This window comes from Streptopelia decaocto, assembly GCF_964273445.1.
Source record: "Streptopelia decaocto genome assembly, chromosome: Z".
Classification (NCBI taxonomy): Eukaryota; Metazoa; Chordata; class Aves; order Columbiformes; family Columbidae; genus Streptopelia; species Streptopelia decaocto.
The window spans coordinates 80200971-80225636 of NC_138657.1; the positions used below are offsets into that span (position 1 = coordinate 80200971).

The 24666-nt window shown below is 39.5% G+C and overlaps 1 protein-coding gene across 3 annotated transcripts in view; it reads right to left on the reverse strand.

Moving 5' to 3' along the window:
* DYM (dymeclin) overlaps window positions 1-24666 on the reverse strand; it is a 183695-nt gene that overhangs the window by 40412 nt on the left and 118617 nt on the right. For all 3 annotated transcript variants that reach the window (XM_082074229.1, XM_082074231.1, XM_082074230.1), the window contains exon 15: window positions 2312-2494. In XM_082074229.1, coding sequence (XP_081930355.1) covers window positions 2312-2494 — 183 coding nt within the window. The remainder of the gene's footprint in view (window positions 1-2311; window positions 2495-24666) is intronic.

Below are 24666 nucleotides of genomic sequence, written 5' to 3' on the forward strand. Positions count from 1 at the left end.
TATGATTTATAAGCTTTGGGCCACCAAATTACATTGAGCACAGCAGCCTGAAACCCAACAGAGCTCCCTGATACATCCTGCTCTGAATAATCAGTCTTAGCTACAGAAAAAGCCCCAAAATCCTCTCTCTTACATCAGGCTGGGATGGAAGCTTAAATAAGAATATAAGAGAAGGTCAAGAATAGGGAGATCCTCCCTGTGAATACATCCTCTCAGCTTCCAGCAACATACATTTTATGTATTTATTGAGCCAAATCTTTAAATATATATATATTTTTTCCCCATATTTTTGACTCTTTTTGGAGCACATCTACATTTCAGACACTCACAACCACTCAACTCACGTGGCCATGAGGATGGAGCTTCCACCTCCATCACTGCAGAAAGCCTGGAGCAAAGTTTGGGAGCCAAGAACTCGGTTCTTCTCAGTGCCCACACGGTCCCAGACAAACTGCCCCATGTGTACAGCAAAACTAACACGATTTGACACTTTCTCAAGGGATAGGAAGACCAGTCACAACATTCTGGCCGTGGCACACAAGACCAAGATAAACTACGGGATGGCAGCGCTGCCGATGCCGTGTTTAGCTGCAGGACGTGACAGGGTAGGAGTCAGCTGAATCTCATCTTTTATTCAGATCTGCAAGCCTGACAGCTCTCAGCATTTGCCAGCTGGTGACAGGTACATTTACGAAAAAAATATCTCTTTTTTTGACATCTTTGCTTCTCTAACAAAGGAGCTATTTAAAAATTCAGCATGCTCCCTTGGAAAGCTTTAAATAGTTACTGAATGTAAGTGGCATTATGCCGTAACCTAATATTAGATAGTTTTGGGGAGGAATTGTTTAAATTTTTGAGGAAAACCTACATTTAAGTGTTACAAAGGAAAGGACATGCTGCTATCTGGGGGTGTCATGCAGAAGGTATGGCCAGCACTCATCTTCTTGGATCTGGACAAGTGACCAGAGAAGGTGTCTATCTCAGTCAGGAATGAAAAAGAAGAAGTGAAGAAGAGAAGAAGAGAAAAAGAAGAAGAAGAGAAGAAGAAAAGGGAAGAAAAAGGAAGAAGAAGAAGAAGAAGAAGAAGAAGAAGAAGAAGAAGAAGAAGAGAGAAGAAGAAGAAAGAAAAGAAGAAAAAGAAAAGAAGAAGAAGAAAAAGAAGAAGAAGAAAAAAGAAGGGAATACAAAGGGAAGAAGAAGGGAAAAAGGAAGCAGGAGAAAGAGAAGAAGAGGAAAAGAAGAAGAGAGGAAAGAAGACAAGAAGAAGAAAGGAAGAAGACAAGAGGAGAAGAGAACAAGAAAAAAAAAAAGAGAAAGAAGATGATCACGACTTATCTTCACTGCCCATACCATCTCTTTACACATATTGAAGACATCTTGTCCTAATCATCCGGGCAGTATAACGCTGTATTCTGTAGCTGCCAAAAATTCAGAGAGTTTTGAGCTCCGAATCCTCTGCTCTCCATGCTCTTGCATGACCAGAAAACACAAAGTGAGAACAGAAGAGGAAGAGGGAGGTACAGAGCAGGATTTCAGTTTGACATTTAAAATTCCTTTATGGATCATCAGAAATCAGTAAATCTTCTGTAATATTTTAAAATGAAAGCTACTTCAAGCATTGCTCAGCTCTGCAAATACTGACTTGACAAAAGAGAAATATTTATTGCGCTTAAAAATCTGTAATTTTCTACCAGGAGTCATTACTTGGGTTCTCAATACAAATATTAAAGCCACCATCAGCTGCAGCAGTAATTAATTAACCACTGTTTTCCAGAGTCATACTCCATGGAGGGCCACAGCGCTAACAGCTTCTGATCCACAGCTATTTTCATTTTGTCTTCTAAAATGTTTAATTACCCTAAAGGGATTGATGTGCAGAGACACTTTTTAGGTGAGAGCAACACACAGATAAAGGCAGCTGAATGTCTGCTCATAAAAAATATCCCTCATATTCATTAATAAACCAGTGAGGGGATTAAGAAAAAGACTGGCTGATGATGGAAACTTGTTATTTCTTCCATGAAAGGCTTTTAACAAGGGGTAGTTAAGAGAAGCTGGTGCTGTCCTTCCTTAGGGGAATGAAAGATGCGTCACCGGTTGGGAATTCCTTACCAGACGCATCCCAAACTCTCCCAAATTAAAGATGTTGCCCAGAAAAAAAATGACAGTGGAAGCCCAGGAAACAGGGGACAGAACCTCCAACATTTCAAAAGTAGCTTGATAGAGACAACAAATACTTTCCACCTCTCAAAAGGATAAAAAAAGATCCAACAACCAAGTGGAAGCACCCATTCGACAACGTGTCACTCACCAGATCTATATTTTGCATGATGTCCTGGAAGGAAGGGTGAGTTCGAAACTGCTCAAACAGATCCCGTTTGTAAAGCAGCGCGTACACCAGGTTGGGGTTGTGGTGAAGAGAATTGGTCAGGCAGGAGTTGATGATCTCCAGCATCATGCGGATCACTTCCTCGATCACGTTCAGGTCTTGTGCCTTTAAAACAACAAAAAAGGGATTAAAAGGTCAGCGTGCCCTTTTCCATCGTAAAATAGATGAGGTAATAAAGGCAGAGCACAGGTAATTATTACTAATGGAGCTATTAGCTGGTTAACGTCTCAACAGTGAGCAAATCTGGCGTGCCTGTATCTGAAAGAGATCTGTTTTCTCCCATAATAACCCAAATTTTAACCGAACCGCTCTAGTCTTCAGCCTCAGAGCTTGATTCTCTCAACAGGAGTCATCTTCTCAGGCCAACAAGAATTAAAATACTGTCATCAGCCAAATTCACTAAGGGTTAAGTGAACATCTTTTCAACCCTTCCTATGGTAAGTAAAAGCACTTCAGCATATACTTAATTTAATACATTTTCTGTTGAGTTCCTACTTGGGGAGGAGGGATAGGGTGAAGAAGAGAGAAAAAGAAGACAACTAAAAAGTGGCTGGTGAAAGAGAAAAGCAAAGACAGGAGAAGGAAAACTGACTGGATCAAAACCCATCGCACCCTGCACATCTGCCAGGGTTGGGTTAACGGTTGGGCTCGATCATCTTGAGGGCCTTTTCCAATCAAAATGATTATCCACACCGCTTGTCTTCTGCACGTACAAAGGAGATTTAAGTGATGAAATCCTTTGGAAATGCTTGTTTGAAGACCAGTATTTTGTGTGCACACTCCAATGAAATTTTCTTCTTTAGCAACGGTGTCTGACTGTGGGGGTTACGGATTATTTTTCAAAGATGAGGATTTCCTCCTCTTTGAATAGCTTTGTCTCAACCGCATGAATTACCATTGTAGTGCAGCAAACTATGGCAGAAATAATGGCCACCGTACCATCTTTGGTGGAACAATTTGAGAGTTGGGCGGGGAATAATCTAATGAAATTTAACAAGGGCAAGTGTAGAGTCCTGCATCTGGGCAGGAACAACCCCAGGATCCAGTATAGGTTGGGAGATTACATATTAGAGAGCAGTGTAGGGGAAAGGGACCTGGGGGTCCTGGTGGACAACAGGGTGACCATGAGCCAGCACTGTGCCCTTGTGGCCAGGAAGCCAATGGCATCCTGGGGTGTATTAGAAGGGGGGTGGTCAGTAGATCGAGAGAGGTCCTCCTTCCCCTCTACTCCACCCTGGTGAGACCACATCTGGAATATTGTGTCCAGTTCTGGGCCCCTCAGTTCCAGCAGGACAGGGAACTGCTGGAGAGGGTCCAGCGTAGGGCAACCAAGATGATTAAGGGAGTGGAGCACCTCCCTTATGAAGAAAGGCTGAGGGAGCTGGGTCTCTTTAGTTTGGAGAAGAGGAGACTGAGGGGTGACCTTATTAATGTTTATAAATATATAAAGGGTGAGTGCCATGGGGATGGAGCCAGGCTCTTCTCGGTGGCAAACAATGATAGGACAAGGGGTAATGGGATCAAGCTGGAACACAAGAGGTTCCACTTAAATTTGAGAAGAAACTTCTTCTCAGTGAGGGTGACAGAACACTGGAACAGGCTGCCCAGGGAAGTGGTGGAGTCTCCTTCTCTGGAGACATTCAAAACCCACCTGGACATGTTCCTGTGCGACCTCATCTAGGTGTTCCTGCTCCAGCAGGGGGATTGGACTGGATGATCTTTTGAGGTCCCTTCCAATCCCAAACATACTGTGATACTGTGATACTGTGAGAAGGAAGGCAATTGAATGATAGATGAGAAAGCCAGTACATGTTTGTGTTTCAAGGAGAAAAAACAGGATGTCTTTTCTGTTATGACACAGTGTCAGTGATAAAGGAGCAAAACACACGTAACCGAGGGGCAAACACAATCCTAAAATTACATTCAGCCCTTTGAAGGCAACAGCGATGCTGATGTTGCTCCCAGTGAAAATGAGTTTGACGGCCCTGACTTAATCTGTCAATGGGATCACTTTCTATAGAAGAAATGATCTTTACATTCAAAACACAGATGGTTCCTCTGTCTGTAGCTGCGTGCTATGAAATAACATCCCACTGTGAAATGTGTATAATGCAAAATACTAGACAAAACCTAAAATAATTGCTTCAGCTGGAATCTGAAGAAAAATCCAGACCTGGCTGATTTATCTGTGGAGTGGTATGTGCTTATCAAGCTGGATTTAATTCAGAATATGCTATATGATGGTGGCTTTGGCATCATTCTCTCCCTAAAGCTGCAAGATGACCTAGTGGCTGAGACACTATCCTAAAATACAGAATACTTTACTTTTGCAGCAAGATTATGATTCAGGATCAAGCGAAATCTATACAATTACCAGAAAGGCAACAAGCCACACAATTTCTTTTCAAGAATTAAATTATTTTTGATAAAATATATTCATTCAGGCATACAGAAAGCATTGCCAACCATCTTCAAACATGTTATTTTCAAGAAAACAGACTCTGATATTGGTCAAACAATTAAAAGTTACTAGAGGTTATTGCTCAGTAATTAAAGTTTTTAGAAGCTGATGGACAGAACTGTTTTCAGCTACAGTGTTCCAAGTGAAGAATCTGGGACCCAAATGAAAAAATCCAGGAGCTGCAGTGAAGGATTTACCCATAACTAACTACATATATATATATATATATAAGTTATTTATAAGCATGAGCTTCATAAAAGACTGGGACTAAATCCCAGCCTTGCATATATGTTATCTGGAGAGCTGTACGCTCCTATAATTAGCGATTAAAGCATTTGTAAAGGCTTAAAACTTTGCAAAACAGGAAAAAACAAGCAGAAAGCCAAGGACGGCGTCAGATGAGACAATGGAGAAACGTCGTAAGAGCCGATAAAACGCTGCGGTGCTTTTGCTGCCCCAGTATCTCCAGTATCTCCGCATTCATAAGTGGCGTCACCACAGACAGAAATAAGGTTACAAAAACATTCTGAAGTGGAAGAGAAGTTGTTTGTCCCCCCATGTATTAACTTTTAGACCAGCTGAAATGCAGAAAACGTATGGCCAAGACAAGGTCTACCACATCAATCTTGTAGGACTACTCTTTTTTTTTCTTTACTGAATTGGCTGTTATACAAAATGAAAAGCCAGATATTAATTTTTTGGGGGGCCAGGTAGGCCAGTTTCAATCTATTAAATGGTACATTTAAATGAGAGGGGAGTTAAAAGTTAACAGCATTTTCTTATTGTTTACGATTGCCAAATTCTACATGGGAGTAAAATATAAAATTATTACAGTATTCCTCTACAAAACAGGGCTCAGCTGCCTCTGTTGACACTGATAAGAATCAGTCCTTCACCTCTTTTTGTTGGTTTATGTCCATAAAAATAATTATACCCATCATTAAAAGAAACATGTAAGCTAAAGCTCTGTACCAGCTTTCTGAGACCGAAATCTTGCCTGCAAAAGGGCTGGTAACCACCTCATGGTTCCTTTGCAGGATAGGAATTAAATGTGGTGCTTTTTTCAAAAAAAAAATCATTTTTAAGGCAAAAAGGCAGATGTTTGTTCATGTTGTAGTTGCACAAGGGACAAACTGAGCAGCGCCAGCTATAAGCAATGCAGGTACAATTCTGGTTAGTGCGAGTCTTTTTGTTGCTAAAGGAGAAAGGAAAAAACAAGCGATAATACCAGAGAAAAGAGAATGAAAACACGCCGAGCACAGGAATGAGAACATCGTCTGGAAAAAAATAATCCGAGTTCGATAAACACTAACAAGGAAGACACAAATGTGCAAAGCCAAAGCCAACTGCGGGCAGAGCTGTAGGTTCTCAGTTCTCAGCATCCTTGCTGCGATGTAATTAATAATTAGCATGACATCCTCTTGGGCAAAGACTTCCAGATAATTCAATATTTAAATAGTGCTGAATGACACTGATGTGTAAAAAGAATTGAAAAGTATATGGTTTATAGAATATCAGTCAAGCAGCCTAAACATCAAAACCCAGTTTAATATACGGTACCTGTCTTCTAGTTCCTACACCAGAACATTCTGAGTGCTCATCCTGTTCATTTAATTTGACATGAAATTAATTTTTTTTTTTATTAATTTTTAATTTTATTTTTTAGAGAACTGGTCAAAAGAACACAAATCTCCAGCTTCTAAATCCCACTAATTCCTAGGAGAAAAAGGAAAACATGTCCATGTGTCACTCAGGTTAACTTTGCTCAATCATCCCTCATAACTTGTACCGCCTAATAAAAACGGAGATAAAGTGATTTTGGTTTTTTGCTTTCTTTCCTCCTATGCTAGTTTATATGGAAAATAAGTCATTTGAAATCAGAATTTCGGTCACTTGTGACGTTATAAAGAGATATTTCTATGCAAGAGTTGGCTCTTGGACTCGGGTACAGGCTTTTAAGCAGGGCTTGTTGTGACAGGACAAGAGGTGATGGTTTGAAATGAAGAGGGGAGATTCAGACATTTCGCTCATGGCAGTGGTTGGACTGGATGAGCTTCCAAGGTCCCTTCCAACCCAAACCATTCCATGATTCTATTCCACGATTCTAAAAAGCACTAGTGCACAAACTTCACTCTTATATTGAGTCCACATGATGCGTTATGATTAAACATTTATTTATTGCAAGCTAGAATTCACTTAAATGCAATAATTTTTTTCCCCCTTTTTACCTGAATGTACAGTAATGTGCAATCCAAAGCAACAAATAATTCTAAGCCTAACCAGATCTACTTTGCAACCTTTTAAAAAATCAGAGACCTAACAGTGCACCTTTTCCTTTGTGGAAATCCCTTTGTGGGATCCATAGGAATGGTGCTATGCAGCATACAACAATATATAGATATTCAGGATGTTACTGCCTAGTAAAAAATCCCCACTTCTCACTGCACCAGTTCTCAAGGAAACTGATACTTTTGGCTAAAAAACCACTGGAGATTTCTACATGTTGAAATGGTACGATGCTGAACGCTATCGAAAAGGCAGTTATATATCTATATATCCATATAGGTTAGCACAATCTGAGCAGGATGTAGCTTATCTGGCTGAAAAAACAAAACCCAAGCAGGGAAGTGTAATGGAATATGCTATAGCTGTAAAATGTATATAGGGTAAAAAAGAAAAAAAAACAACAAAATCAAGAAAGGCGCACTATAGTGAAGTCTTAATCCAAGAAACCTGATGAAATAAAGTGGAAGTGCCACCTATAATAGCAGAAGAAATATATGATGGAAATACAGGCTGACAAACCCCACAATTCTGAACTTACTGCTTAGGCAAATTAATGGCTTTTAGCAGGTGGTATCTTGCTGCTGGTAACAGGATGCCTTGAAATTTGAATTTTCTAAAGTGTAGATTTCTTTATGTTGAAGTTGGTGGCTTTAGGTCACAATTACCAACACAGCAGAGCCCTCTCCTGTGGAGCGAGGGGTGCACACAGTACGGAACAGCTCTAGAGAAGCTACTTAAAGGAGCTTTATCTTGAGATATTGTAATGTTTCCCTTCCTAAAAACTCCACAATTCAAAGCAGCAAAACCACCTCAGAATTTCCACTTCCCCAGCTGGCCCTGAATGTCCCCTCAAGGCCATTTTGTCCCTTTGTAAGTCAGCTGGGGTGAAGGAAGAGCCGGAGGATGATGCGGTGGGTCCGGCATTTGGCGTAGCAGGCAGGAGCGCGTCACGGTCGTGTTGCTCGTCCCCAGAGCCATATCCCTGCCGTGAGTGAGGGAATGAACCAAAGAAAGGTGAGGATGAAGGTGGTACAGGCAACCTTAATAATGGCTTTTCTTTATTCTGAGTCCTTAACCCATGATGCCTCATTCATGTGATATATTTTCAGTGAGATTCCCCACCCCAGAAACATAATCTGCAAACATATAAATCTGTAATCGTAAACAACTGCTTCCTTCATGACGCACGTATGACTTGAAAGGCAATTTTGTCATCAATAGAAAACAAAGGATACACGTACCATGTACTTAACATTTATAGAAAAGACTCAGAATGCCGAATTAACCTCAAACAGCTCCAGCCATTCTGGTTCTCACCAGGGAAAAAAACCCAGAGGAAAAATTTGACAAACTACTCCAGATCCACCAGCTACATCCACAAAAAGTCTAGATGAACAGACAGCTTCAGTTCATTTTCCACTTTTTTTTTTCAGCTAGCTTTACAGATGTTAAGGAGTACTTCAAATAATTATATTTTTGGATATTCAGTAGTTAGCTCTTTCATGCTTGCCCGTACCACAACTATTATAAACTCCAGGGTGATGCACTCCGTAGAACAGACGAGTTGACACTCCAGGGAATTTCACCTTGATAACATCATTTAACAGCATCCACAATTCTAATGATGTAAACTTCCCTTTCCTCTTCAGAGGGGAATTTCTACAGTTAAATAGTTTCAAATAATTTACTTTATTTTTAGTTACTTTAAGAGAAGCATACACATCTTGTTTGTATTAGCTTTGGGGAGCTTCCAAGAGAGCTGTCTGAATTTCCTGCATTTTCAGCAGAAAATAAAACCTTCAACAAAATAAACTCGTTCTGTCGAACAACTGGAAGAGCAGAGGGGAAAGAAGGAAGCGCCCAAGAAAGCTGCTCTGACATTTAATGCGTAAATGAACTTCAAAGCCAAGCTTTTGGTGACAGAAATCTTATCTTTATCTATTTTACTGGCACAATACTCTGGCTGTTGTATGTTAAACCCGGATAACTTTCAGTCATTATGTTGAATTGTGGGAAAATAGGTATTAAGGGAAAAATTGCAGGGTTTGCACTGAATATAACCTCAACATCTTCATCTCTTCTTCTATCCATGCACCTTAAAATTCCAAACCTAAACCAATCTTATGTTGAAGTACTTTAACTTATCCTCTATTTCCCTACAAAGTCAAGTTCCCAAATGAACAAAAAATTTATAGATATTTACCTAAATTCCCACAGTGCTTTACTGATTCTTTGTGATGCTTCATTCTCATAGCCCTGTGCCCACTTTATAGAATCATTTTGGTTGGAAAAGACCTTTAAGATCGAGTTCAACCATTAACCCAACACCCAAAGGGATGAAGAGGTACTTAAGTGCAGGAGAGATGCAGAATTTGGTGTTTTGGTGATACCAGGATTCAGTATCATGACTGAAGATGGTGTTCAGTTCCACAAACCAGGATTTAGATAATCCTTCTCTTTGGCATTTAATCCCAAACTCCATTCTTGGGAACCTCCCATCTAATTCAAGTGTTGAATTCCACCCTGGAACACAAAGGGGTGACAAGTCTCCTTCTCCTAAGATGGTAAAATGACAAATCAAATCAATTAAGATGATTTTCAGCCCAAATAGCTTCAAAAAAAGTAAATTATTATGGAAGGCATCTACTCAAGGTCAAACTTCAGAGGCTGATCTAAGCCCACCAAAAAGCTCCAGAGTAAGGGAACCACCAGAGTGCCCAAAATACCTGACAGTCACCAGCTGGGGACCCTGTCCATGCACGAACACGGTATTTCCAAACCACAACAACAAAACGCTGTATTTCCGAGAACTCGACCAAATAATTTTCTAACGTCCCACAAAACCTGGGAAGCGCCTGCTGCTACAAAAATGCCAATGTTCCTAAGGAAATTTAAAACTGGGAATCTGTATTTTTCCCAAATCGTGTGTGGAAAAAAAAATGAAACGCTCCGGCTGTTGAAACAAAATGGAGAATTTTCCACCTCTCCTTGAAATCGAGCGGTATTCCCCAGAGGGATCGCAAGGTTTCATTTGGTTTGCCCGGTAGAACAGGAAAGAACAAGTTCCATATGCAACCCAGCTCCACCATACAAAGGTAAATAGATTATCGCGATCCAGGCTTAATTAACAGAACCTGACTACCTTGAGCAGAGTTTAACGACTTTAAAGATGTTACTCAAGTGAAAAAGTTTCTGATTCCAGCTCAGCTGTAAAATATCACTAGGAAAACTATTTAGAGACGTTATGCAGTAATTACCACTACATGAACTGAAATTTCGACACTTCCTAATTAGTTTTTATTTTAATTGCATAGCAGGTCTTATATAACCCTCACTTAAAGTTTCACAGTTTTGCATTTAATATGTAAATGTTATTTAAAGAAATCTCTTGACCTTAAAGACAAATCCTGATGAACCTCTCTAAAGCAACTGGTTCTCTAAAAAGGAATGAGCTTAATAATTTTGCAGGAGGGTACAGTCGCCAACATACACATCAATGTTTGTGTTTTACTACGTACTTAAGTCCAGCTTTAAGAACTTTACAATATCGTTAATGTGTGCTTGGAATGGGTTCTTATCCTTTTTATCCTACGTGATATTTAACTGAAGTACAGAAGCTCCTGCTTCTATCATGAAAAATAAGATGGAAAAACATGACATTTTGCAAAAAGACCAATTAGCAATTTAAACCAAACAGTTTTCTTCACATTTTCCCTTCACACCTCCCAAACTTGCCTCCAGACAGTCCACCAGTTACAGGAATGTAATTTATCCACCAGCTCCTGATAGACCCAGCATCATCTCTGACTATAATATCAACTATTTTCTTCATGCTTGGTATTATATTTGGCACTAAGAACTATGGCACTCATTGCAAAATATAGATATAGATATAGATATAGATATAGATATAGATATAGATATAGATATAGATATAGATATATAGATATAGATATAGATATATATACACACATCTAAGAGCATATTTCCAATGAACCAACCGCTGTCATTCAAGAAAATCAATCAGTGCTATGGATTTTGCAGATCTATTTTCAGTGTCTAAGCAATTTTTAATTGAGAAAGTATCAAAACTAACTGAATAAATCCCAACCCTCACTAAAGCCAGCAACTAGAAGCTGAAATCACAAGTTCTCCACCGGTTCCTCACCGATCCCATCCCATGGTCCGACATCTTTGCCGTGACATTTCCAAACTGTCATTGCCTTGGAACTACGACAGGTTTCCTCCACTGAAAGCACCACTCTGAGTAATTTTCACCCTATTTAAAAGAAAAAGCATCACAACCAAGATTGCGGAATCCAAGTCCTCAATAACTGAAACTGATTGCATCAAGTTTCCATAATTTCCATACAATACAAACAGAAGATCTTCTGGTCCTGATGACGCCCAGGAAAAAAGTCAGTGCTGCTCTCCACATGCTCGGCAGCCAAAAGAAGTTCTATATTCTGGCCCTGAGGGTGAAAATTGCTCTTGAAATTTCTGTGGGAGGCGTAAGAAAGTCCAAAGGAGTCAGGAGAGCAGGTATTTCCATCGTTACAATTCGGGGAACATCAAGAAGGCAAATATGAGATTACTGCTTCGCTCAAATAAGAAAAATCTCCGCAAAGGTAAAGCGAGTGAAGATATTAATAGAAAAATCACCAAACAAGAAAAATCTCTGCAAAAGGCAACTGAGATCAGTAGAAAATAGAAGATCACCACAAAATAGAAGAAAACACAACGCTGTAGACTGGCTTCTGATAATATAAGCCACTTTTAAAATTAATAATAATAAAAAGGGTTGATTTAACCCACTGTTGTTCATACAGAACAGAAGGTGACAATGTGCACACAGAAAAATTTTGATGATGGTGCAGTATTCCTTTAATGTTTTAGATCCTTAAATACTATAAATAAATAAATGTCGGGTCCCAAATAATCGACACTTGATTCTGGTCCTGGATCCCCAAACTGTTGTGAGCAGGAATACGATGCTTTACAGCCATCAATTTACCACAGGGCTGAAGAGAAATCACAGAGAGTGCTTTTATTTCTTATGATATATTCAGATATAGTAGCAGGGTTAGAAAAGGAATTCAGAAATACAACTCTTGTCACGTAGACTACACTAATTCTTTCACTAGTGTTAAATATTTTGCAAATTAAAGCGATAGATAAAGAATGATGTGAGAAACCTATCATATTAAAAAGAAAAAAATTCATTATTTATCTTTGAAGTGGTCTAAAGAATCTATAGGTAAGCATTTTTAAAATTTAAAAGTCTAAAAAAAATGTATTTATTTCTTTTTCTCTTACCACCTCTTCAAAACTAGTCACTGCCAGGAGTAGTAATATCATTTATTCTATTAACATGGGCCTGAAAAACTTCTGTAAAACTTAATAAATGCTCTCGCAGGTCAAATAAAATGCAAATAGAAAGGCGATGAGAAACAGCCTTTTGAGAGTCGATGGCAGGCAAAGCAAATATATGGAGTCGCTTTTAAATTAAATGTTGCTTTTACTACATTCCATCTTATTTTTCAAGTGCATTCCCCCCGATGTTGCATAAATTCGGATGCACACAGGAGCTGAATGGTTCCGAATCAACCTGAACGCCCAAAAATGAACCTTTAACTGAGATGTGGAAAAACACAAAACTGACAGAAAATAATTCTACAAGTCTATGAACGCAGGTACCTGCTCCAAAACGAATTAAATGTGACAGATGACATTGTCCCAAATGTTAAAGGAAAACACTCTTGACAGAAATACATCAAAACTGCTTTGTCCAACTAAATAAAATTTCCTGAAATATTTAGGAAGCCTCATGTTTTGGCAATAAAACTTAAATTTTGTGTAGGCTGGTTGATAAAGTGACTGACGTGAACAAGATGAGAGATGATGGAGCAGCACGTGGGTATATCGGACATCCATCTATCAGCTCTTACTCGTCAAAATCCTGTAAGCAATGATGTTTGCCTATTCATTAAGCTAAGTTTTCTAATTAATTCTAATTAACAGACTCTACCACAAGGGAAGATGGTGAATTTTTTGTGGAAAAATAATATTTCATAAAATTTCAATGAAGCTTTTTCCCATGGGGACGTGACATGACTCTTCTTATCATCTCAGTTTATCAAAATCTAAAAGATTAGCATGGGAATGGGAAAACTTGTCATTATTTGTTCAGAATTTTTTTTTTCTAAATCTGTATTGAGTAACATATGATTTCTTTGCAAGTGCCACAGATAAGTTGCTGGTGTGTAGATTAAAAACCTTGCTTTAGGATCTGCAACATCCATTATCTTCGATTTATCTGATGGGAAAAGACAGACTTAAGATTTTGATTGCTATTGCAATGAAAAAAATTAAAGTTAACCTGTAATTTACCATCGGTCCTTTTTTCTCTTGAAGAGGATGGGTGTTTTTTGTTATTCGCAAACAGTTTAAGGTCAAGTGTTTTGGGGTAGCACACAAAGACTGGAGCGGAACAGCCTCTGTACATGTTGTACCAGCTCAATATCACGAAAAAAGCAGCAGCACGCAATGTTTTTGCAGAAAGAAGAAAAGAAAGTCATATATTTCAGTAGCAGTTTGGGCTTGAGCCTAAATATGTACAAGAGCAGTTCTGGAAAAGCTCCACCACATTCCAGTAACATATCTGAAGGGCAATAAAAATAATAATAATCTTACTCGTCTCGACGTTGTTTCAGAGCAGCGTGGGCAATCGCAGACATTCCCCAACAGCGGTGGGAATAAGAATATAGCAGGATTAAATCACGGTAATATATTAGTCTTCCCCCATTATGAATGTTTTAAAAGATCCTTCCCTGAAATGGCTTTATATGTTTGGCAGAAAACAGATGTACAATATGACTATCAGCTTTTTGTTTGGGTTTTTAAAACTTCTTTCCCCCTTGAAAAACATTAGAAAATATTATGTTGGTATGTAGCAAGAAGAAAAAAAAGAGTATCTATTTATGTGTTGATCCAAAACTCCTCCTGCTGTTGCTTTAAAATCAAAGCTGCAGAGTTAAGCCCTCAAACCCACACCAGACTGAGAAAGCACAGGTTTCCCCTTATCCCAGTGTATTAATATATAAGTTAAGATATAATTTAATTATAAGTTCACTGTCATCACACAGAGTCCTTTAACCATCATGTTCATATCTAACTCATAGCAGGTTAAAAAGTGATAATTTTTGTCCCATTTCTGGGTTATTGTTGCTATAATTAACCAATTCTGTGGAAGAATTTATATTAAAAAAAATTGATTTAGCGCATGATGCATTCCCCTATCTTGTTTAGTTCATCAAACGAGAAAGAAATGAGAAACTTAAGAGATATCGCTGGTTCCATGGAAGGAAAATATAAGTTTCTATTTCCAGTTATGTCTGTGAAAAGCATGAGGTTGACTGTATAGAATCCAATAAACGTGAAAGCCAGAGATTCTCCTACATTTCTATTTCTTCTAAATACATGTTAAAAAAACTTAAATACAAAGAAAAAAAAGTTGGAACGTTTTGACAGGTTTCCCACAAAGTTATTTCACAGAGAAGAAGAATCTACTGTTAACAGGGATGAACAAAATTGAAATTCTCTTTAATGCTGTTTTGCAGGCCAGGTGATGAGGAAATCGGTTTTCAATAAGTGGATTATTTCGCTCCATGTGATGCAGGACAGGGTTTGAATTTCTGCTTATATCAATTATTCTCCTTCTCCAAACCTTTTTCACGTCATCCCATGACTCTTTCAATCTTATTTGACTCATTCTCTCTAAAATATTCTCATTTCCTTCATCCCACCATTCAGTCCCACACTGCCAACTACCAGCAGTTGCATGACATGATACTTAATATTATATTTAATCTTAAAAACAACCATTACTGTGAGAATTGCCCTTGGCGATATGTTGGTGAGGGGGGATAATACTTCTCCAAGAATACACATTTTGAGTTGATGGGACCGTGCTTCTCTAACCGGGGCACAACTGGATCCTGTGCAGGTCCAAACTGGTCCCTGTTTCAGTTCAGATTTGAGCAGCACGTCATCATTGTAGTATTACTAGGAGTATAGAGAGAAGTCCTAAGGTCGGGAGGTGTGAAGTGTTGTAGTGGAATCATATGATTAATCCTGAGGTGGTAAGTAGGGCAGCTGTTGCTCCTAGAATGGCTCAGGGGCTTGGGTCTACTATATGATAGGAGTGGGCTTGGTGGGCCATTCGATGTTTTCTTGTAAGTAGAGGCTTAGGAGTAGGACGAAGACGTAAGCTTGGATTATGGCTACTGCTACCTCTAAAACGGTCAAAAGGAATAGGATTAGTGCTGTCAGAAGTGAGATTGTTGGTATAACGGGGAGGAGAGCGGTTGTAGCTGTAGAGATAAGTTGGATGAGGAGGTGGCCTGCTGTGAGATTGGCTGTGAGACGGACTCCTAATGCCAATGGGTGAATTAATAGGCTGGTGGTTTCGATCACGATTAGGGCTGGGATTAATAGTGTAGGTGTACCTTCAGGTAAGATTTGGCCTAGAGCAATTGAAGGTTGGTTACGTAGGCCTGTGGGAAGGGTAGCTAGTCAGAGCGGGAATGCTAGGGCTATGCTGCCATCCAGCAGGACCTGGACAGGCTGGAGAGTTGGGCGGGGAATAACCTGATGAAATTTAACAAGGGCAAGTGTAGAGTCCTGCATCTGGGCAGGAACAAGCCCAGGTTCCAGTATAGGTTGGGAGATTACATATTAGAGAGCAGTGTAGGGGAAAGGGACCTGGGGGTCCTGGTGGACAACAGGATGACCATGAGCCAGCACTGGGCCCTTGTGGCCAGGAAGCCAATGGTACCTGGGGTGGGTTAGAAGGGGGGTGGTCAGTAGATCGAGAGAGGTTCTCCTGCCCCTCTACTCCGCCCTGGTGAGACCACATCTGGAATATTGTGTCCAGTTCTGGGCCCCTCAGTTCCAGCAGGACAGGGAACTGCTGGAGAGGGTCCAGCGTAGGGCAACCAAGATGCTGAAGGGAGTGGAGCATCTCCCTTATGAAGAAAGGCTGAGGGAGCTGGGGCTCTTTAGTTTGGAGAAGAGGAGACTAAGGGGGGACCTTATTAATGTTTATAAATATATAAAGGGTGAGTGCCATGAGGATGGAGCCAGGCTCTTCTCGGTGGCAAACAATGACAGGACAAGGGGTAATGGGATCAAGCTGGAACACAAGAGGTTCCACTTAAATTTGAGAAGAAACTTCTTCTCAGTGAGGGTGACAGAGCCTGGCCCAGGCTGCCCAGGGGGTTGTGGAGTCTCCTTCTCTGCAGACATTCCAACCCGCCTGGACATGTTCCTGTGCGACCTCACCTGGGTGTTCCTGCTCCAGCAGGGGGATTGGACTGGATGAGCTTTTGAGGTCCCTTCCAATCCCAAACATACTGTGATACTGTGATACTGTGATACTGTGATGTTTATTGATAGTTGAGTGGTTGGGGTGAATGTATATGGTAGGAGACCTAGAAGGTTGATTGTGAGTAGGAGGACTATTAGGGAAGTTAAGAGTAGGGCTCATTTATGACCAGTTTTGTTGAATGGAATTATTAGTTGTTTTGTGATTAGGTGGAAGAGTCAGAGTCAGAGGGTAGATAGGCGGTTAGTGATTCAACGGTTGTTGGGTGATGGGAGTAGTAGTGCGGGGAATAGTATTGAGAGAAGGATCAATGGGATTCCTAGGAGGTATGAGCTTGTGAATTGATCAAAGAAGCTGAAGTTCATGGTCAGGTTCAGGGTGTTGATTTTGTAGTAGTTGGGATTTTGTTAGATGGAGGGTTGGTAGAGGTGAATGACAGGAGTTTGGATTGAATGATGAGGGAAAAAAGTCATGACAGGAGGATGATGAAGAATCATGGGTTTGGATTTAGTTGGGGCATGTCATTAAGGAGGGGTGGGCGATCCTCTTTCTCTAGCTTAATAGGCTAGCGCTGACATAGAGCTTCTTAATGATTAAGAGGATAATAGTGTGGACAGGTGAACAATTTTGTGCATGATTTTAGCCACATTATCTTCCTCTTGTCATCTTGTTCAAAATCACTGAGTCTTGATTTACTTAATTAATTTTCTCTTGCTGTCGTTACAATTGCAAATCATAGATACCTGCAATGGCAAAATCTAAAGATCTCTGTTACGCTGCATTTTTTTAAATAACGACTTTTAAATGTCTATTCTTAATAACTATTTTATTTTAATAACTATTTACTACTCTATACAAATGGACTGATTTTCTTTCAACAACTTAACCAGATCCCTGGTCAGTCCCCAAGTGTCTCTGTAAAATGTGCAAAGAAGAAGTTGGAAATAGAAAGTGAAACATCAAAAAGTTCTCATGTTTCACCAATGGCTCGTATAGAAACAGTAGGATGAAAAAAAAATCCCAATTCCAATGAAGTATTTAGTACCAAACAACCTAAAAGGCTCTGACCAAGGTGTTTGCATCGCTCATGTCAGTTCTTCCCACTTCTTCCAATTTGTTCTCATGTCTCCTAAGTCTGAAGAGCGAAAGATTTTCAGTCGCATTCATAAGCTGCTGCTGCCACGCTAAATATTCTTCAAAAAAGCAAAGAAAATAGCCATTTTCACCCTTATTTTCCCAAATATTGAGAATATTAAAGTGGAATAAGGCTTAAGGAATATCAGACACCAATGAGACTTTTGTGGAACTCCTGAATGATGAAAGAAAACCATCATTTTGAAGAACAATTTGATTTTCCTCAACGTATTTGTCTTAAAATCCTTCAACCACAAGCCTATGATTAAGATCACAATAAAGCAAACACTGCAAATGACTATTAGTCCATTATATTAATATATTGGAAGTTTAAATAGATGGAACTTTACCTACATTTTCATCACAGAATTTTAGGATCATTTGCTCTTTCTGTTTAAGGATAATTTATACAGCACTTTTTTCCATGTCAACGAAATAAGTGATCAATAAATCAGACAGAACTGCACAATCTGGCGATCGCTCAATACAAAAGCTTTAGATTTGGGTTACGTTCGTTATTTCAGTCTATTCTGAAATTGCTATTTTTGATGATATAAAAATAGGGGGATTAGGTAGGAGTAATATTCTTTAAAATGTAATTCAGCTGAAGGAGGGTATGATTAATATTTAGCAAATGTATTTATAATTCTTTGGCTCAATATGGGAGTGGGGACAGGCATAGCCAAGAATAACCTGATATTGAAAACTACTTGTGCTCATGAGCCATCAACTCAGGGTAATCAAAAAGAAGGTAATTCAGTGTAAAACAAGGCGATTCTCCTATTAAATGTCACTTAAATTACTAAAATTCACATACCGTAAAAGCCATTAAAATATTGTGTTGGTTTACCATGTCCTACCTTCAGTAAACATCCTTAAAAAATATTGTATAATCATATTTTAAGTAGAAAAAGAGGATCTAAAAAGTCACAGAAAACCAAAGATTTTTACACTATGTGTGCTTAATTCAATCAAAAAATCTTACCGAGTGACTTTGTGACATATAGAAAGTGAATAAAATACAGGGAAAAATAGTATTGAAGATACCTAAGCGTTGCTTTTGGTGAAAAGTAGGTAATTTCTGAGTTTTCAAGAAATACTATGACAAAATAAACTACCTAGGCTTTCCCCCTCCTCCCCACTATTCAACAAATCTGGAGAACATCTCAATTAGGAGTCTTGATTTAATTTGCTCAACATTTCCCATTCTGCCACCAGCGTCTTCAATTCTCCAGCTTAACGAGTAATCCACATTTTGTCCATTCGCAGCAGTTACTGCTAAGTAGCGTTTTGACAGACTCCCAGCTAGACGACGTTAATTGCATCATGCTAACGTGATTATGGCTGACCGGTTTATTCGCAAGTGGATTTAATTTCATTTCTGGCTCATTACTGGAGTCATCAGACGATCGCGGGGAAGATTTCTTATGTTTTCACGATCGCACGCATCTATAGGAAAACATCGATGTCGGTGGCAAGTTCTGCGTTCAACCCGTTCTTTAGATAATTTCAAAAATTAGATAGAGCTGCAGCTTTATGATACGACAAAACACGATAACGTTAATTTACAGTTCAAATACCATTCACATTGATAGTGCATGAAATACTTGTCTGCTGCATGCTGGATAGGAGAAAAAAACTAACTTTTTTGCATGTCATAGAATCATAGAATGGTTTCAGTTGGAAGAGACGCTCAAGATCATCATGTCCAACCATTACCCCACCCCTGGCACTGCCCCATGTCCCTGAGAACCTCATCTCTTTGTCTGTTCAACCCCTCCAGGGATGGTGACTCCAGCACTGCCCTGGGCAGCCTGTTCCAATGCCCCACAGCCCTTTGGGGAAGAAATTGTTCCCCACATCCAACCTCAACCCCCCCTGGCGCAACTTGAGGCCGTTTCTTTGTGTCCCTGTGTTCCCTCAGCTCCTGTTCTCCAGCTGAACCCCCCAGGTCCCTCAGCCGCTCCCATCACACTTGTGCTCCAGCCCCTTCCCCAGCTCCGTTCCCTTCTCTCCACTCGCTCCAGCACCTCAAGGCCTTTTGTGGCGTGAGGGGCCCAAAACTGCCCCCAGGATTCACGGTTTGGCCTACCCAGTGCCCAGCACAGTGGCACAATCACTTCTCTAGTCCTGCTGGCCTCACTATTCCAAATACGATCTAAGATGCTGGTGGCTTCTTGGCCACCTGGGCACACGCTGGCTCATGTTCAGCCACTGTCACCAACACCCCCAGGTCCTTTCCAGCCGCTCTTCCCTGACCCTGCAGCGTTCATGGGGTTGTTGTGACCCAAGTGCAGGACCCGGCACTTGGCCTTGTTGAACCTCAGACAGTTGGCCTCAGCCCAACCATCCAGATGGTCCAGATCCCTCTGTAAACCCTTCCCACCCTCCAGGACATCAACACTCTCACCCAACTTGGTGTCATCCGCAAAGTTACTGAGGGTGCACCAGATCCCCTCATCCAGATCATTGATAAAGAAACTAAACAGAACTGGCCCCAACACCTATCCCTGGGGACACCACTTGTGACCGGCCAACAACTGGATTTGGCTCCGTTCACCACAACTCTTTGGGCCCAGCCCTCCAGCCAGTTCTTTATCCATCGCAGATACACCATCCAGGCCATGAGCTGCAGCTCCTGCATTCTCCAGGAGATTCTGTGGGATACGGTGTCAAAGGCTTTACTGAAGTCTAAGAACACAACATCCACAGCCTTTCCCTCATATACTTGTGGGTCACCTTGTCGTAGAAGAGCAGGTTGGTCAAAGAGGACCTGCCTCTCATAAACCCATGTTGACTGGGCCTGATCATACGGTTCTCTTGTATGTGCTGCGTGTGATGTTACTCAAGATCATCTGCTCCATGACCCTGCCCAGCACAGAGGTCAGACTGGCAGGTCTGTAGTTCCTTCCAGCCCTTCTTGTAGATGGGGGTCATGTTCGTCAACTCCCAGTCTACTGGGACCTCCCCAGTTAGCCTAGATTGCTGGTAGATAATGGCAAGTGGTTCAGTGATCACCTCCGCCAGCTCCCTCAGTACCCAATCCTTTGTAAAAACACATCTGCAACACAAAAACCCGTTAACTTTACCTAAAATACCTAATTCTGACATGAACAAACTCTGGTTAGTGCCATGAAAGGGACTAAAAAGGATTTACATGACAACGTAATGGTGGATAAATAGAATGGATAAACGATTTTAGTCTACGGCTATTAGGTATTTCTAGAACATTCCTTTAGCAAGGCCACGACTAAACTGCATAAACTGAAAATAAGGCTGACTTGAGTCTTTGGGATCTACAGCACTATCACCTTTTATCCCTTGTAATGGAACCGAATCCAGAAAATGTATAGATTTTAGATTTGTTCCATTACATTTAAAAGACACTTAAAACCACAGTTCACAGGCCTTATTTTCCCTTCTCTTTAGCAATCCCAAATTTCTAAGATAAATACAGAGTCCTTACTTCTAAAACACAATTTCTTCCTAGGGAGTAGATGAAATAGGGGAACCTTTGAACATTTCCCCATGTACAAGAGCTTGGTTTTCTGTTGAAGAACCTAAAATAAAGGACTATTTACGAAGTACTTGCAGCTTTGAATATAATCAACTGTAATAACAAGACGCGAGGCAAAAAAATGCTTTTTGTCGCAACCACTTTTGTAATCCTGCTTTTTAATAACCCTCATAATGGCCGAATTAGAAGGACCCCAACCGAAGTCATTGATCCCACATAAAACAAACATTGCTTTTTCTTCTTAGCTTTGTTTTACAAGCTCCATTATTTCCAGATGACGCTTGAGGGGCCTCAGAGTTGCGAGAATTAGATGCTTCAATATACAGCTGCTTTCTATTTACCGGCTACATTACGTGTAACTCCAAGGAGAATCCAAATATTGGGCACAAATGGAGGAAAAGAGAAAAGAAATCTAGAAATCTCATTGCCCAGATGCAAAGATTAATTCTTGTGATTAAGACAGGAGAAAAATTCATCAATATTTGCGGAATTCCAAGGTAGATTTAATTGGATTAGTACGGAGCCAGGAAAAGACTCAGCTCTATATAATCTACAATATATATAGATATCTATTTAATATATAGATATATAAAAATATAGATTATATATAATAGATTATATATCTATACACACACACAGAGCTCACTGCATTTATATTAGTTACATTTTTTCCTTTCGCATTGCCAATATACATTTATTTCTTTACCTGAACCAGCAGATTTTGGACAGGGGGTTAAAGAACATTTGCACATTCAAGTGCATTTATAAATATTAAAAATGGAACACTACATTGTTTCTATCACTGTGAAAATTCCTTTACCATCCAAGTGCTGCTTAAGTGACAGTCCTATATAGGAAATAATTGAAGAGATTGGTACTAAGTGGGATTATTTTTAGCATTTTTCCTAATGAATTTAAGCTTCATCTGAACAGAAAAATGCATTTTTCTAAGCAAAATTTAGAAGGTTAAACAAAAAAAAAGATAAATTGAAGTTAATGTTAGAATTTTTTCCTATGGGATTATCTTACCTACACTATTTTCTGTGAATATTATCCATTAATGCTGTTGGCAAAATCCCCAGGGGTGGTCGACAGAAGGACTCAATGATGTTGAAATAAATATTGAAAACAAATCTAAAATTCCATGTCCAAATACAGAACCAAGTGATGATGCATCCCAAGCTACTTCCATCTAAAACTATTCCTACATTTGATTTTCAACATCAAAGTATAATAAAATTTAAAAATAAATATTAAAAATTAAGAAATATAAAATATTTAAGAATCGCTTTTATTTTATTTCTTGCACTAAGCCATTTTTTTATTAGATCAGTGAGAAAATTCTGAACACCTGACATAAGCTTTACAAAATTCAAACCTTCCTCTTCTTCTCCATCCTTCCTAGAAATAGTTAGAAGCGAATCGAAGGGCTCAAATATCTCTATAACATATAGAGATATATATAATATATAATATATAATATCTCTATAATATATAGAGATATCTATATATATACACACTATTCTATAAAATCCTTAAAAAGCAACGAATTGGGTAGATTTTTGCTCCAACGAGGGGTCTGATGTGCTACTTTCCGAGGGAACTTTGCAGCCTCTATGATATCTATGATTTTAAAAATGACACGAGGCTGTAATAAAATTACAAAGACAATAATTGATCCGTTTACTTAAGAAATTTGCCTTGACCTGAAAGAAGCAAATTTCTCAATTAGTCTCTTAACCAGTCTTCCCATTTGTTACAACTTTTGGAAAATGTGCTTTCATTGAATGCAAGAAAGTAATTCAAATAAACCCCAAACTTAGCTGGATTTTTCTCATTTCTTCATCATGGAGATACTGGTGGACATGTTGACCAAAACGTGGTATTTCAAAAGAGGTAATTTCTACGTAACTCTTAATAATCAAGCTTATTATTCAACTAGGAAATTAAGTAGAGCATGAGAATTTGTGTCTCTGAGGTGATGGTTTAATTTTGGGCGTTCTCCATCCAGCTCCTCAATCCCATCACATTGACTACAGTTTACCAGGAAACTGGTCCAGCCTTAATAAAATAAACAAAAAAAGGCACAACAAACACAAAAAAAACCCCAAAACCCACTTGTATTTTGTTTTTTCCCTTTTTTATAGCCCACAAAACCTCAACCAAACCAATATAAAAGCCAGTTGACCAGAAGAAACGTGGTAAAGAAAGATCCCAGCATATTCTTACTGCTATCAACAAGCAGCTTAGGGACTCTATATTAGGTCAAAAATCTGGTTTTTCACAGCAATAAAAGGAAAATACAGTAGAAACACCACCACCGCTCACACACTCTGAAAATAAGAGATGTCTGTCTCTCTTAATCTCCATTTGCTCCCGTTGTATATACGCCATGGATATACCACGCCATGGATATACCACATGGATATACCATCACACAATAGGCAGGGCTCAACCTAAGAATTAAAGAAAAATTTGCCTTTTTCCTTCCATATCCATCCTAGCCCTAAAAAAAGAACACCGAGTATTTACTGTAATTTGTTTTTTTGCAAGTCTAGTAGGCAGAAATGAGGAGAGAGACGTATAAAGGAAGACAAGACCATGAGCAACACCTAGAATAACTTCATGTACAATTTCACGCTTGTGACCAAGGTACCATGAAAATTCACTTTTCCATTATACAACACCATAGGGAAAAAAAAAAAGTATATATTGAATTATCTCATTTCCTAGATTCTTCGTTATTCTTACAACACAAACATGGGCTTTCAGAAGTAAAATATGCTGAAGTAAATGAAATCTGGCCTCAACTTTTATTTAGTCAACCGCCTGTGCTTCAGACTGAGTTGGAACATGAGAAATCTGGGGAAAAAATATATTAATAAGGGAAGAAATTCAGTGAAGTATCCGAGCTTCTGGGCTATTTAGGGATATAAGATAGTGTTTAAAAATTTCAGCCATCTCAAGGTGCTTGACAGTTATTTGATTAAGACCCCAAAATGTCTTAGAGGTTGGTCTTAAAAATATACAGGGTTTAGCAGCAATTCCAGCTTATCGAGGCCCTGCACCTATAAACTCAGTTCCATGTGCTCCAATCCGGTTGGGCCATGACACTGTTCGTTACGCAGAAATATCGCATGATATAAAGTAATGGAATCATTTTGGTTGGAAAAGAACCTCAAGATGATTGAGATCAACTGTTAACCCACCACTGGCACTAACCTATGTCCCTGAGAATCTCATCTACGTGTCTTGATCTATGATATCATGTATCTCAGATATGAAAAGCCATCAGCTCCACCAAAGCAGCCTCTCCTTCTGCCCCGAAGGCCACATGAGCTCTACAGGACAGCTCGAAAAAGAGCCACAAGACCACAGGATGAATCTGAAGATGTAGCAGCAGAACCGGAGTTAAACAGCCCCAAGAGCATCGTCAATCTCAACACTCAGAAACACTCAGTGCATCCAAATTGGGTCAGAGAATCATTTTGGTT